At 39.2% G+C, this 17,212-nt stretch overlaps 1 protein-coding gene across 4 annotated transcripts in view; it reads right to left on the minus strand.

The window, feature by feature from the left end:
• Positions 1–1,375: 1,375 nt before the first annotated feature.
• Positions 1,376–17,212, minus strand: part of MBD2 (methyl-CpG binding domain protein 2) — a 42,157-nt gene continuing 26,320 nt past the window's right edge. The window contains exons 4-8 of one of the 4 annotated variants that reach the window (XR_005931525.1): positions 13,266–13,356; positions 12,344–12,521; positions 10,565–10,620; positions 4,022–4,162; positions 1,376–1,849 (exon numbers count right to left, since the gene is read on the minus strand). Coding sequence is in view for 3 of the 4 variants with exons in the window: in XM_041120654.1 (XP_040976588.1) it covers positions 5,694–5,779; positions 10,565–10,620; positions 12,344–12,521; positions 13,266–13,356 (411 nt within the window). In the remaining variant the exon portion in view is untranslated. The other 3 variants (XM_030003709.1, XM_041120654.1, XM_041120655.1) reach the window with 3 other exon arrangements.

A 17,212-nucleotide genomic window follows, 5' to 3' on the forward strand; every position in this document is an offset into this window, starting at 1 on the left:
TACAAGGCACAGTTAAACAGTTACTATTAAGAGTCATCTTTCTTCTGAAATAGCTGTATCTGCTTTTTGCTCTTACATGAAATATTTTAATCGGGAAGAGTGTTTTAAAGCCACTTCTGTGCTGGTTTTATTGCACTTTAACATACAGTCGTGTGAAGAGTAACGTCATCCCTAAAATGAGACTGTATTGTACAGCTACACAGGAGAAGTCACTCACATCCCCGTTCATGAACTCTTTGACCAGTAATTATGCAATACAACTCTGGAATTAGAACAAGTATAAACCGTTCTTAAATTCAACTAATTATCAATGGTGATGGGTTCTCACTCACCTTCACTCAAGCTTTACTTTCTGAGTTTTATCTGTCAAACCCTTAACTTGCATTCTGAAAAGTTACTAGGTAGTGCAGTGTACATACATTCCCAAAAAGCAGTCTTCATGAAATTCACCAAATAATGATAATTTGTTGGGAACATAGCTTCTTTCCAATTTTACAGAAGCCTGTTAGTAACAGGCTCCCTTCTTTTCATGAGGAGAGAGTTCGATTGCCCCCCACTCTGTGACCAGGCTGGAAAAGACCAGATCCATTATTCTCTTTTATTCTGCCCAATTATAAACTAAAGGAAGCTCCTTCAGAAAAATGACAAATTGTCTTGATTCCCAGCCCACAGCCATCCCAGGAAATCTGCAGTAAGATGACCTGTCTCTCTGCTTTCCCTCTTGTGACCAGTATTGAGTAGACAGAAGAAAGACCCCAGAGGCGATGGAAAAGCTCCCCCACCGTGGGCTGCAGAGCAGTACTATACGTTACTAGCCATGGAGAAACAGACGTTATGATAACCTTGGAACTATTCCGACCTGCTAGGCAATTTAGTCTTTAAATCTCCAGGGAAGTTAAGCAAACCTGCTCAGTTTTTTTGATTATTTCTGAGTTTTCTGATTAACTGTGCAAGACCCAACTCAGTTCACAGAAGTCTTAGCGGTGCAGTGCCGTAGGCCATCCTGATGGCCTAACTGCTTTGTCTAGGTGGACAGAAACAAGCCCAAGTTTTGGCACCTGCTGCATTCTGCACTGCAGACACTTTCTTTACGGTCTCACTTTGACCTCAAAGCAGAACTCTGTAAAGTCATGCTGGCTACTTATTTTTAGCAGTCGTCTTTCTCAGAGGAAATATGCAATTGTACTTCACCTCAGCTGAAAAATCCACAACTGCTCCCGAGTTCAGACAGATTTCCTGAGGCAGTGCTCTGGGCAAAGACAGTACTTGTTGATATACGCCTTTCCCAGCCTCTCCAGTACCTGGCCAAGGGAACACTGAAATATGAGCAGGGACGTTCTTTGCTTACTCTATCCACAACACGACAAGTTTTCAATTGCTTGGAATATAATCATTTATTTATCTTTACAGTGATGACGGAAGAATGTACAGGTTTTTTCACCCATAGGTATAAAAATCTGTTTATATACAGAGTCACAATAATCTTTAATTGGGAAATCATTCTGTTCTCCTGATCCATTCTTACTAAAAACCACAGGAAAAACAAATATTTAGTACAGGCAATATAATTCCAGTAGGTTTGCAACCTGGCATCAAAAGCTCAGCTTTAGATTAAGGGTAACGTTTGATACTTAAAAAAGGACTTTAAGTCATAGGACACAAAATAAAGTTGCTTTTCAAATAAGATATATACATCAAAAATAGGAGTCTAGAAAAGGCATTGGTTTTAATGCTATTAGAAAGCTATATAAATGTGCATGGGTCCATTTCTTCTTGTAACGAAAGACCGAAGGAGAAAGTGCCTCTGTCTTATAGGAAGTTCCTCCTGGGATAAGTCAGTTAAAAGTACCTGTAAAAGAGAAAGAAGTAACCCCTTTTGGAAAAGTAAAGGCTGATGGTTGCATCAGTTAGAATGACTTTGTTGGAGCAGTTACAGCTGTGTTTCAGTTCAATATTACGAGCACACCATAAATAGTTCATAAGTGGGTAACAAAAAATTAATACAATGTAAGTAGCTACTCAGTTGTTAAGAGTCCCACAGATGCCTATTTACTTCTTCATTAAGCACAACCCGCATACATAACATGCTTTTAACATCCAGCCTCTTTCACCACACACCCTCCTGGCACATTACCCAGGCTCCTGTAGTTCTTCATTACAGCCTTAAATCACTTTCTGAATTCTTGTTTTTTAAATACAGCATAATGTGTACATGAAAAGTTTCTTAATATAAAAACATCATACTGGAACATTAGTCTGTATAAAGGAAAAAAACGTTGCCTCTTGCAAGCTACTTCACGTTACCTAATCCACTTACTCAGAAGTCTTTTTCAAGTCTATAATTAAAGCCACTAGGGCAAAAAAAGCAGTTTTACAGAACACAGCCAACACATGTACATTTACATGTACATTGGTTATGTACATGTAAATAGGTAATCAGTTCACAAGTTGATGAAACTCACAGTCTACTGATCCAACTGATTTCTGCAGAGAACTACAGTACCAGTGCAAAAATAACCACTTCTACAAATAGATTTACGAATCCATTACAAAATAATTATTTTATGCTAAATTAAAAAATTCAAAATGACAATTTGATTCTAAAATGGCAAAGGTTTGAAGTTTCACATCTTAAAACAATGTTCTTTCTTACTTCCTTTAAAGTTATCCATAATTAGACTTTTATAGCAGAAATACTCAGGGATTAAGAGTTTAATAGTAAGTAGCTGTAACTTGAAGTCATTAAAAGATTCCAGTAGCCTGGAAAACATCCAAGATTATTGGCCTGTTAAGTGGCCAGTAAACAACACTGGCAAATAGCTGTTGTCCACAACTTAAAGATCAAATTTCCCTTTATGTTGCACTGACACTGTAAGTAATAAAAATGACTGTGCATTAGAAACATGAGTATTCAGGGGCTGGTGGGTACATTATGAATACATTCTGTTTCCAATTGTAAGAATTTACACAAGCAACACACCCTTCTATCTGAAGTGGTGACCTAGTGCGCAGTCCAGATATGAGTGCAAAAATAACATCTGGCTGTTGGCTGCACCAGGCTTATATTCTTCATATAGCGGGGAGCCAGAGCACCATGGAATTACCACTCTATGCTAGGGGTTGAATACCAGTTTGAAGGTTTAGCAGCCTTGCTAAAGCAGGTCACAGCCTGGAAACTCCCATCCTATGTCTACAAGTTACCTGAACATAGTATTCATAGTTGTATAGAAGTTAATTCCTTTGTAACTGTCAAACAGGAAATCCATACATTCTTGCCCCTTGTGTGTAGTAACTCCAGAACAAAAAACCAGAAATTAATTCCTTTAAAATTACACAACCATCTTCAGACAGAATTCTTAGTTGTTAAAACTTCAGCTAACTCCTTATGAAAAGCTCAGATCTCAAAGCTGCGCCCTTTCATAAATGAGCACTGCCAGCTCAATGGAAACAAGAGAATGAATTACCATTCTTCTGCAGGTAATTAAAAAAAAAATTTTTTTTTTAAGTAAGTGTTTGGCAAATCCACAGATCAGTACTGTAAACAGGTGCAAGATACAAGAAGATGCCTTGGAAAATTAATTTGTAGAGGTATTATCCATTTAAAAATAAATAGAAAAGTTTCAGGAGCTTCTTATGTAATTCTACTAAATTAAATTTTGAAGAACAGAAAAAGGCCAGTTACTTTGCTTGCTTTATCCCAGTCTGACATCAAGTATTTATTAAGTGCCAGAAAATATACATGCAATGGTTTCTAGAGACTGCGTCTTTGCTGTAAAGGATGAAAACCACTGTTTTTTTCTCCCTGGTGATCTGTGTAGCATTTAATGTGAGGATGTTCATATCTATATATGCAAAATCACCCTAGTGTTCTGCTGATATAGGGCATGTCAGCTAACATACATGCAGCGTGAAAGCAGGACTGCTTGTGTGTGATACACTACTGTCCACCGAATGACTGCTGAGTGATTGCCAGCAGCCAAGAGGTAAATCTCAGAGTGTGCCTCCAGGAGATCTGACTCACCTGATTTCTTTTTATGCTTCATCTCCATTATCCATTTCTACATCTATGTCTTTTGTTGTATCAGCCGCTCGTGATAAAATGTCTGCCATTAGTGCTTCCTCCAGTTTTTTGCGCACTTGTTGCACCCGCTCTTCTTGTTTTCTGAAGGGAGAGAAGGGAAGAAGGGGCAGAAATGTCAATCCTTCAAGTATACTAGTAGGCTGGCAGCATAACACTTGCATAAACAATGACTCAGGACTGGTTTCTCAACTCTCATTTTAACTTAGAACAGAATACAATAGAATAGTTCCAGTTGGAAGGGACCTGCAATGATTATCTAGTCCAACTGCCTGACCCCTCCAGGGCTTACCAGAAGTTAAAGCATATTATTAAGGGCATTGTCCAAATGTCTCTTAAACACTGATAGGCTTGGGGCATCGACCACCTCTCTAAACCCTTACTAGACTAGTTCTATTATCTTTGCACATACACAGGCACACAGGTAGTGCTTGGCTCTAAAACTGAGAGCACTCTGAGCCAGAAACCTCTCTGTTTTAGCATGCATGGTTTACTTTCCCTCATAAGAGACAGAAGGATTGAATGTGACATATGATCTTCCACTCTCAGATTAGATACTTGAAAAGGCCAAACAGAAAGTTAATGGAGCAGTATCCCCCTGGACTATCTTTGTCAGACTGGCTTTTTTTTTTTTTTTTTTTTTTGGCAGAGACATATTAGAGTAGATCACCGAAAATTGTAGCAGGAGATTCCCATCATGAGCATTATAAAGGAGATCTGAGGCAATCTCCCTCTTTCCCAGCGTAAGGATGTGTACACCAGGAGCACCTTTACAGGATGGCGGGGCACCGAGGAGGTTCCTAGGTACTCAGAGAACCACTCCCAAGTCCCACACAATGCGTGTGCAGGGGAAGAACCTCAAGGAGCTTCACCGTTTCCATTTATTTATTTAATTACTCCTACCTATCTATTCAGTCTTATCTACTAAGCAACGATGCATTTAAAATGGCAGCAACTTCTGCTGAAACAAGGCTTGTTTCCCTGGGGAAAGTTAATTCAAAAATACTGCCTTGATATCAATATAAATTTAAGATATTTTGATTCAATGTTTAGTTTGGAAGGTAATACTTAGCTTTCAAATGTTAACAGAAAACAAGAAGTCCTCTTTTGAAGTTTTCCCAAGAAAACACAAATTTTGCATTAGACCCAGGGGTTTTTTACATGAAAATCCACTTGTTCTATCAAGCTATGTTTTCCAAAAAAGAAAATCTTTAAACAAAATATACACTTAAAAATGGCCAGAATTCATCAGAAGCAGACACAGGAAAACATTCGTTAGTGCCACAAATTCCCTGTGGCTATTTAGGATGGCAGGACAGATATAAAGAACATCAAATCTTAAAAGAGCAGGAGTGATATCCAACATGCTCCACAGAAGCCAGAAGCCTCTGAAGAGCACCAGCCTCTAACGCTACTCAGTTCTATGGCTGCAACCACTACCAGCACTCCCTAAGTACTTCAGAGGGGGCTGTCTGCTTACAGAGATAGCAAAAGGACGAAAAAAAAAAAACCAAAAACGAGCTAGCACTTCCGTACAGAACTTGTTTTCTATCTTCCAGCTGTTTTCTACCCTTGTTTTCTATCTTCCAATACACAGCTTACTGTCCCAGAGGTGTTAACTGTCAATGCCTAGAGAGTGATCTTTCAAACCCTGGGGCAGAGAACCGAACAAAACCAAAGATGCCTTATCTTTTGCAGAACCTGTGACAAAGGAGAAATAAAAGTTAGAGTAGCAAATTCAGTATTTGTTAATCGAATGACAATGATCCCAAGAGCACACAAAAGCTGAAATAGAATTTTTAAAAAAATCAGTAATAAAAAGTTGCCACCATCTCACTGTTGGAATACACTGTGAACTGGCCAAAGATTACGGAAAATAAATAGTCAGAGCATATTTCATTTTTCCCCTTTTTGGCTTTAGAATTTTGACTTTAAGACATTAGGATCTTTCCACAAATCACAGCCTACAAACTCCACTGAAACAGGCTTCAGATTACAGTCAATAGCCATTTACACTGCCTCGTGGTTTAACCCCAGCCAGCAGCTAAGCACCATGCAGCTGCTCACTCACTCCCCCCGCCCCCAGTCGGATGGGGGAGAGAATCAGAAAAAAAAAAAAAACCCAAAACTCGTGGGTTGAGATAAGAACAGTCGGATGGGGGAGAGAATCAGAAAAAAAAAACAAAAAAAACCAAAACTTGTGGGTTGAGATAAGAACAGTTCAATAGAACAGAAGAAACTAATAATAATAATGATAACACTAAGAAAATGACAATAATAATAATAAAAGGATTGGAATATACAAGTGATGCACAATGCAATTGCTCACCACCTGCCGACCGATGCCCAGTTAGTCCCCAGGCGGCGATCCCCCCAGCCCCACTCCCCCCAGTTTAGATACTGTGACCAGTTTGGGTCACTGCCCTGGCTGTGTCCCCTCCCAACTTGTTGTGTCCCTCCAGCCTTCTTGCTGGCTGGGCATGAGAAGCTGAAAAATCCTTGACTTAGTATAAACACTATTTCGCAACAACTGAAAACATCAGTGTTATCAACATTCTTCTCATACTGAACCCAAACCACAGCACCGTACCAGCTACTAGGAAGACAGTTAACTCTATCCCAGCCGAAACCAGGACACACCAGCAAATCCCTTCACTAGATTCCCAGTGGTTCCATACTCAGGGCTAATTTAGGCTATGATGATAAATATGAACACTTACTGACAGCATGTTTTAAAAAGTGACTGAATGACCAGATCAGAGAGAAGAAAGCTGCTGAAATATCTTTATAAAGATCCCTTTTAGACTGCAAAGAAAATTCCAATGAACTAAAACACAGTAAGGACATATCCCCACTCTTATAAAGAATGGCTCAGGAATTAAATGTAAATGTTCCTTCATCATGGTTCTAGTCACTGGGCATTTTAAGTGTATGTCCTGGAAAAGCCCTGAAGTATCACATATTCAGTGAAGATACGGGAAATATCAATCCTCACTTTGTCAAAAAAGTCTCATGGCATTTAGACAACCTTGACCACTTCGTAACCTGAATTAAGCCATGAACAGCTGAGCTGGGAGAAAAAGGAGGCCCATTCCAGGCTGTGAATATTTTATAACATCAATGTGTATCAGAGAATGTACTTGCCCGACAGCACACAAAAAGTTAATCTGGAACATCCTTTCTTTCTTGGTGCTACAAGGTCCTTCCCTGCTTTGCTCTTCAGTGAGTCTGCTGTCCAGAGATGGAATCTAACATAAAGGCCAGCAAGTATCTTGATATATCAACTTTGAGGAGTTGGGCACAAAATAATCATAAGCTTTACCACCTCACTAAGGCTCCTTTATTTGAGGTCTTCTTTTAAATGTACTTAACTATGTTGATGAAGTTTTGAAAAACATATGCTGAAGCATAAGCTCAGCCTGTCCTAGATCTTGGAATCGTTATCCTGATTTGTAACAAGCCACTTCCTATCATCCCAGACATGTAACTGTAGTATTTAACTCTCACAATACACAGAAGTGACAGCCAGTTTTCTGTATCTCGGACTAGCTTCTGTTATTAAGGGCCCAGGTTCCCTATTTACAGTGTATGTGGCCTTCTCCAGAGGCTACTCCCAGGTCTTGCTTCTCAAACTTATGTGAAGACACAGCCTTCCCCAGTTATCTCATTTCCAAATTTTCAGCCAGCCAGCTGATCTCTGAGGGAGCAACAACCAAAAAATAATTCACAGCACTCTCAGTCCTGAAAAGTTTGGTGTTCTAGCAGAGTTTTTAAGTATTAAAAACATAGCTCTTTTTATACAAGTAATATGACTTTCAAAGCACAGGAACTACAAAGAGAGAATGTTTAAGAACAAACAACAAGAAAACACTACTAACAAGAAGTGCTCATCTTTAACACCAAGCAAAGCTCTAGGACTTGGAGTGTCTCCATTCAATTTGATTCATTTTACTTCTTATGCTAGTTTATCACAGCAGTATTAAGTAAAACTACTTTAGGCCATTACGTCAACAGGGTTAGCAGTGCTGCCAGGGAAGGCAAGCGTGCTGCCCACAAGTGCCCGCTCTTCGCTACCGGCCCTCAGCCCTTCAGCTCCACAGCTCCCCGGCACCATCCCACACAACAGCAGCCTGCGCTGATCCTTCTCACCTCCCCAGCTGCATCACTCGCTGGTAAGCAGCTCCCTGGCCACATGCTCTTTTCAGCCTTCCTCCCAGCGAGACACAGTCCTCATCCTTTAGTTTAAGTACTATTGCCTTCAAAAACAAGCTAAAATTAAAGACACATTACTCCTAACACAGAAATCCCCAAGCCCCTAATTCCAATTCTGACCTTAGGTTCAGTGGAGAACTGCTTTATACAACAGGATTGTGTATAGCTCTGCATTCAGATGATTTCGTTAGTGCTTAGCACGATTTTATTTGTCCTTACTACTTGCACTCTTCTCAGCCCACACAACTAAGTGAAGCACACATGTTTTAAAGACATGTGTGATTCCACACTACTGTTATGCAACTAAACTATGATACTGTGCCAACCTCCCCTCTGATTTCTTCCTCTATTTTTCTATATTGCTACATCTATTGAGGCTCCATTCGATTCAGTTCCTTATGTGCTGGCACTGCAATATCTACTCTGTCATTGAAATAAAAAAATTGCATATAGCTCTAGTAATAGCATTTATCTGCAGCAGAAACACAAAGGTATCTTTACATTTAGGATGGATGTCAGGTTAGATGGGAAAAAAGCCACAGAACCAACTTGTCCTTGTCTGAACACCAGTTCCACCTCCTACGTATCAGGAGGGAGGTAATAACCCTTTTCCCCTGATCTTGCAGCACATTCAAATACAGTATTTTATGGAGACACTCTAATTGAGAGCCATCACCGTAAGTGCTTACAGTAACATTTACTCTGTTTTTATGAAAAACACGCTCTAGAGCTTCTCAGCAGCAGGGATTCCAGAAGTCTTCCACTAACCAGATCTGAGATGCACTGCTGAAAGGAGAATTAATTACTAGTATGTTGACTGTATTTGCTGTATTCTATCAAACTCAGGTTTAGGGGCATCTGCCAATTCCCCCCCATACATACACCTCTCCAACACATCACTTCCAAGAGATCTTTCCCATCTTCTCCTCCCCTCTCAGCAGAAATTAACCACTGTTGGGACAGCATACTCTAAACGGTAATTACAGAAATTCTCAGATGCCTAGTTACTGTGCCTTCCAGACATACTCTGTATTAAACTCGTCTTTAGATCTGGGGTCAGAAAGTTTATCTCATAGCCAATATCTCATAGCCAATATTGATATGATTATTTAAGGTTTTGCCTCCCTGGAACACACATCATTTTACCTTACAATTTTCTTATTCCTGAGGAGAGCTCAGACTGTGGAAACATTCTCAATCTTTCATTTTCTTCCTTTGGCACATTACAGTTCTTGTGGGTTTGGTCTGTCATACTGAAAGTAAGATTTGTACAGGGTATTGAGGAATATTGTGAGGGACTAAGCTACAGCTGACTAGCTTGGATCAAGTTTCATATAGCTTAAGATTCCAACATTCTTAAACCCATGCCAAATAAACTTAGAGAGCATTAAACTTTAATTACTCTCCATTCTTGTCTCATGGTAAATACAGCTTAGGTTTTGGACAGATTAACAGGTACTTTTTCTTACCCACGACTGTGCAGAGCATGACATAGCGAGACATACTACATTCATTTTTATGCTTTGGTAAATTTAACAGGTTATGGCTACCCATAAGAAAAAGCAGAAGTCCCATTACCACCACGCTATTTGAAAAAAGCAATTGTCAAAATACCCAAGAAAGCTCCGGAACAAAACCTACTGGGTGATGGTAAGCACTCAGCAAAGAACCTAGACTGAGCAAGAGAAAGGGCTGTTGAAAACTGAGAGGTGGGATTTTCAGAAACAACTTACATGCTTTAGGAAAATAAATCCCCTGAAAACTATAAGCTTTAGAAAATCCCACTAAAGAGAGAGACATTTGAAAAGAATGACAGGCTGGACTATGAAGCAGAACACTGCTGTGAGTCAAAAATGAGTTTAATATATTGCAAAACTTCATCCATCTAAGCACAACTAGAAAAAACAATCCACCTATTTGTTATTTTCAAAAGATACCATTCCCCAGTTCATCCCAAAAGAGAGAAACTGGTTAAAGCATTTATCTAGCAGTGACACAAAGGTTGTCAGTCTTAGCATTTCATGGAAACGGAGGCAACTCAACAGGGCCATTGCAAAGAACGTAAGTAGATGCTGGTCAGGAAAGAAGCTACAAAAAGAGGGTGCAAAGTAGCAGTCTCAAGATAAATGATCTCGCAGTCTCAAGACAAATGATCTCACAGACTCAGTATGGGAGAAGACAGTTAACAGGGAATTCTAAAAGCCTGCCTCAGGAGGCTAAGATTTGGATGTAAAGACTACTGGGAACCACGCCATACTCATTTTATATACTTACCTTTCGCAGGACTAGCATTAAGAACCCCAGAACTATTCAGAAGGTATATCCCACAACTGAAAAAAAAAATAGGTGCTTGTCCCTAGCGATAAGGAAGCACAGTTGTTTCCTAACCAAGCACTTATAGGAGGTTATTTAACATTTTCCCAGGGAATGTGCTGAACCAAAAGAGGAAATTTTGCATTTTGCTCTGATTATGCAAGAGATTTACCATTATTACATGACCAGTATTACTTCAAGTTAAACACGAGTCAAGCTGACAGCTATTTTATTAGATGTAAACAACTGCTATGATCTCCCTGAATAATTTATAGTAAAAAAGAATATATGGTGGCAACTGACCAGACATCCCCAATTGCAAACTTTTCCTTATCATTATGTAAGTTCAGAAAGCAATTGTACCGCTTTCCTTAGTGATAACAGATGCCATATTCTGATATTACTTCTTCACACGATGTGTTTTCTGGAGGGTCTTAAAATGAAAGCCAGCTTCTTACAAACAACATGAAAAGGTAACTTCTAAGAATATTTAATCCTTTTGTAGTGAGCTACCTATGAAGTCATGAACCAGAAGAGACACCAAACTGGCAGCATATTCATAGAGGTTGAGCTGCTCCAGTTCAGAATCTGTGTCCTTCCTGAGTTGCCAGTACTGTCTGACATCAAATTCAGAATCTGCTTTGTAAAAATAACTGAATGACTGCTAAGACAAAAAAGGAATTTTGATTCCAAAGAATAACAAACATTGTCAAACATGCTAAGAAACTTTCTCATCCTGCCCTGTAACATTCTGTAGCAAAGCAAGAAAAGTTTACCTTCTGAAAGCATCTCAAGTTGATGTTTAAGAAAATAAAGCGAAGTAAATCCCTAAGCAAAGGACTGGGAATCAGATAATTTTATACCTTAACATTAGCTCTGCAGAAGCTTCAGCTAGCCATCTAGGGCTTAGAAAAGAATGCGACAGTAGTGGACCTTGGTGCTGACTGAATTCCACTAAGTAGCAAGATCCAAGTTTGGTCTTCAGATTCCCTATGCAACCTGCAATTTAACTAAAAATGTGATACTGAAGGCAGTGTTCATCCCATGAGTTGATTCATGCTAAGCGATACTAAAAAAAAAATGGATGCCAGGATTGTGTCCCGTGCCTTGCCACACTCTGGCAATTAGTCAATGTAACAAGAAATCTCTCTCTTCACTCAGTCCTAACCTTGCAATTCAGTGCTGAAGCCCCTGCTTTTAGTACCCAAAAAAGGATGAGTCTTTCTTGGAAAAGAAAATCAACAGTGCTGCTATTAAAAAACAAAATCTTTGCCCATATGTGAACAGATCTATCTGTGCTCTTCATATCATATCGCAATCTCTCACTTTAAGAGAGTGTATTAGCCGCAAAGCTATATGCTGTAGGGGAATATTCTTATTCTCCTTTGTTGAAATTACTTACTTTTTAACTGAGAAGATCAACAAATTAACTTGACCAAACCAGAAATGGGAAGGAAGAAAGCCAATATTGATCATGACTATAGCTTAATGTTTAGGGCACTCTCTTGGGAAAGAAAATGTGGATTATGACTCATACCTTAGTGAATTTTTTATATTACTATTTTGACCACAAAGAAAAAAAAACAGGTTTTCATTTTTTCCAGTTACTGAACTTATCAACAGGTGCAAGAAAAATGTTCACAATTCTCTTCCTTTATCTCCAGGACTGCACTGAGCCAGGAAGAGATCTACTTTAATTGAACGTGCTTTTCGTTTTACTGAAGACTTTATGAAACTTACCTAATGTCATCATCTGTGACTATGAAAGCTTTGCAGAGGGGTTGAGATGTATTAAGCCAGACGGCTGGGTTCTTCTCAACAGCTGCAGAGAGCTGTCCCGTGATAGGTGCAGAACTGGTGTGCAAAGCACTAGCAACAGCTGACAACAGGGTATCGTCATTGTTACCTGGGCCAACGCCTAAAACAAAGACAACTGAATAGTTACCATTCACATTTCATATGTAACTTCCAGTGGCAGAGCTCTTCTCAGTTTGTAAGGCTATGTACACTCATGAGAGAACTACCCCAGGATACAGGATTGTATAAGCTCAACAGTTAAATGCAAGTTCTTAAAATGGCTTTGTAATAGCACAGTTCTCATTTAAGTGTAAGTTAGCATTTCAAAAGGCATCTCATTTCTAAAATTGGCTAGGTTTTTTGCTTACACTAACAATTACAGTATCATCAATTTTTTAATCAAGACGATCATACCATAAATTTACCAGTCACATACTGAAACAGGTTTTTTGCAGCTTCATGGTATTAATTCACACCAGCACAGTTTTGCTTTAACACTACACAGTATTAAATTAATTCTAGAAAACAAACACTGGAGATTTTTACAATACTCAAATTCCCAAGAAAATCTCCCAAGCAGTGGAACAAATTATTAATTTTGAACTATGACTTGAACATATTTTAGATCAACTTTCACCAATAAGAATGCAGTTCTGAAGTGTGGGGTTTTATTAACTACATAAACGAACTAAAAATAAACATAGTTTTGGAGACTGAGGTATTTTGTAAGCAAGAACATTTACAATTTGCAGTTGACTTAATCTGACTGTAAACTGAAAACTTGTTAAGAGCATCAAAAACTCTGTCCTTTTTAAGCACAACAACTTTGTGGATCTGAAGCAACTGCAGTAAGTGAACACAATACCTTGAAGACCTTTAGGTAGCTCCATGGATTTTATGATTTGTTCACTGACATCCGATGCGCTGAGACCTTGTAGCCTCTTCTCCCAGAAAAGCTGAAAAAGAGAAAACAAGATTGCTCATTAGAAATAATAAAAAAACGTAAATCGGCTCACGGAAATAAACAGCATTCATGATCAAAACAGCATCAGAACAATAAAAGACAGACAGTGCCTAGCAGCTTACAAAACAACCAACCTAAGAGTCACGTAAGCTACCAAAAAGATAATATCCTATCTGCTGATGGAGTTTTAGTCATCGGAAACGTTTTTGTGTGGAATTATGTAGTGCGTGTTGAGACACTGGAGACAGCTCTGCACGTTGGAGCAGTACAGCTGCACCAACACTAATGCTAATCAGCAGCTATGCCACTTCAGACCTATGCTAGCTTAGTGACACTGCCCTTTCCGATGCTGTATAGATCTCTTGACTTATCTGGAAATAGAATCAAATCTCTCCACTTTTAGGAGGATACATGGACTAAATTCACGTTCATTTTACTTTCTATTGCTTTGTTTATTAGCTGGGAACATGTTTCCATTTCTCACAGAAACCAATTTTTTGACCTGAGAGATTTTTGTTTAATGATACAGATTTCCCTACTCATTCCTGTCTTACTGGTCTGAATATTCACCCGGAAGTTCCGGGCTGGAGATTAGCCACACCTATTCTTTAAAATGGGCCTTTTCCATTTAGCAAGATAGTGATGAAAGGTAGTTAAAAAGTTGATTTCCATTCCATGGGAAGCTACTTTTAACAAATAATCTTAATAAAGAGGTAAGCAAGAACGTAGCAATTTCCTGTGGAAAGGGCACTCCAAAATAGTTTGATTTTTCTGCAGGATATGGGGGAGGGTGAAAAAAAATCTATTTCTTTTCATGCCTAAAAAATCTGAGACAAAAAACTAGAGAAGCAGTTACTCTCATTCCTAGGAAATTCTTCATTGCAGCTGGGTACGCAAAAGCCTCAGTTTAAGATAGGGCTTTTGAATGTCACATTCTGCTCTAAAACTGGAAGTAAAACAACTAGAGCATTCTCTTTTATCTTCTGTGGAACCTATATTGCTAGTCACACGACATCATAACTGAAGCACTGTACATTAGTGATTCTTATTCAGAAAAAAAAAGGTTCTGAGTTACAGCGGTAGTAAAGGCAAAGAAAAAAGCAACAAAGAACATCTACCTTAGCATTAAGAGTATACTACTGACTGAAAATAAAACATGCCGTTATGCTAAGAAAAATGCAATACTCTCCACAACATGTCTGTACAGTTTTAAAAATCATAGGTTGAATGATACTTGTGTTGCCTGAGAGATTACTATGTCATTTTACAGAGATCCACTTATTTAAGCACTCTTCTCTTGACAACAGGACACATTTGTAACCACATTTAGATCTAAGTGGCTTAGAAAACTCACACAGTATCACCTAAGTAAGCTCTTCAACTTTTTTGCAAACTCTGACTACACTTCACACGTTCTTGACATCTCCATGATTTGACAGGTTTTTGAAAATACCTGTTGCCACTTGTGTCTCATTTTACTACAGCCACTTAAAACTTCAAATGCTTCCTGTAAACAGACTTCTCGCTCGTAATTAGTATTAATTTTCAACATTGCAACCCAGGTTTGAGTTACACTGCTAGTTGAGTATCAAGGCACCTCTTTTATCTTGTTAAATGTTAAATATTTAGTAACTCCAGTCATTCACTCCTGCTGTTTACCACTATTGCTAAGCCCCCACCCGAAGAAAGCACTCCAGATGTCTTGTAGCAGTCCTTACAGCTCCATGGATGAAGTGGCAGTGCCTTAAAGCTGTCTAGAACGCTGAAGAAATCCTTTGTTAAAAAGGTGAAACCAGCAACTCACTAGCCAAACTCAAAGGAATATTAGGATTCAGATAAATGAAGTCAAAATAAAAATCTATCGATTCAGTATTTCATCACTGGATTAGCTTCCCATCTTGATAAAAGTCTCTACAAAGCTTATTCATGTTTTTGACCATGAAAAGAATTCACCCTTTGCTCCCCTTTCCCTCTCCATTTCATCAACTTTTAAACAAAAAGCCCACCAGCTCCAAATCTAAGCTATGTTTTTATATGCTACACGTAAACATAAGAACAGCCTCTCTTTATTTAGGATAAAATTAATTGGTCTACAGCAGCAAATACATCACCAAATACAATCAAACATTACTGGGTTTTGATTCTCAGTTCCCTACTCAAATCAACCCAGCACACATCACAGAGGGAACGAGGAACTGGGAGAACGGAGGGCGTATAGGAATGCAAATGCCTGTGTGGGAGAGTTGCTTGAAGAAGGACAACTAACACAAATGAACGCTTAGAAGACTTGGAAAGTGTGGTGCAGTATCGATTGGGTGGAGCTTCCAAAACCAGTAGTCACTCAGCTCTTTAAGCACTGATTGTGAATGCAGGGAAAAGTCTATACAACTATCAACACCTCAGATGACTTCAAGGTCAACATCAGTAGAAAAAAAGCACTTGACACTTAGACACACCTGTTAAAACAAGACTGAAGCAAAGCATATTCCTAGCACAAAGCTTCCAGCACTATTCTATATAACTATTTGCAAACAACGATTGTGCTCCAAATTTTCAGCTCCCCAGATCTCCACTGAGACTGCACAAGTCACTCTTACTAATTTTTTGCTCAGAAATTAATCACATTCCTAGATTTTTATTATGAATTTTGTTCCCCAACCCTTTATGGGTTCTTACGAGTCCCCTCTGAACCTCTGCATCTTTCCTGGATCTTACTGAAGATTCTGAGCTGGACCAGACCTGGACAAGTATGTCCCTAGCAGCTGCACCAGGAATAGCTATTAAGGGACAGAGAGAGAGGGAAGGAAGCTGCTAACACAAATTCAGAAAAAGCTTTTCTGTTACTTCACTTACATGATGAAGACGCAACCATTCCACAGCAACGGAAGGACGCATTCAAGTAGCTGAAAAAGATCATGCAACTCTCGATGCGCAAAATATCTGCCTTTGAGGTTACAGCCCTAAAAATAGCTTACATTATTTATCTCATCATTAGTGAGATAGGGAATAGAAAAAGAGAAAATAAAGCTCAGGTTCACAGGCTTTGTGCCCCGCTAAGCAGAGAAATAGGCAACTAAACCAGGAGCAATTCATAAAAAACCCATCTAGTTTAACAGTTAGGCATCAGCATCCATAGAGCGTGGCCTAGGCAGACTGCCCCCTTGGCATTTGTCTCCTGCCCAAAGCCATCTGGACTTCATAAAACAAGCAACAGCCCCCCGCACAGTGCAAGCATCTGCAGATACAGCCACTCAAATTCAATAAATGACTGCCAGCAACAGAGGCCACCTTCTGCATAACCTTACATCTTCTCACAATTAGAGGTTTTCTTGTAAAATGGAGTGAACTATCCACACTCTGGGCTTTTCTCAGCTTGCGTACCCTGGAGAGTACCATAATCCCTGAAGCACAGGGCAGGCTGACGTGGTCCAATCTTCCTTCCTCCTGCTGAGAATTCACCAGTACAGCCAGAAAAGCAAGATTCCTGCCTCCAGGAAAGAAGCATTAGCAAACACAAGACCCTGTTATTCAGTAATGAGAATCCTGATGGGACCAGGGTAGGAAGAAATGAGAGAAGAACCGGATTTCAAGATTCATCATTGTTATGATGTGACATTTCATTCCTAATGCAAAATGAATAACCATTCTGAGGATTCATAGTCAGTTATGGGTATTCATCCTGTTGGAGGATAAAAAATGGCTCTATTTCAGTTTTGCCTGAAGTAGCAGTTAGGGAACATACACTGAAAAGAGCCTAAAACCCAGGTCCTTCATTTACCAATGTTTGAGTGTTCTAGATTCAGAAAGACCCAGCAGCTAAGTGCTCCATTTCCTAGGAAATTAATCAA

The sequence above is a fragment of the Aquila chrysaetos genome, chromosome Z (assembly GCF_900496995.4).
Source record: "Aquila chrysaetos chrysaetos chromosome Z, bAquChr1.4, whole genome shotgun sequence".
Taxonomy (NCBI): Eukaryota; Metazoa; Chordata; class Aves; order Accipitriformes; family Accipitridae; genus Aquila; species Aquila chrysaetos.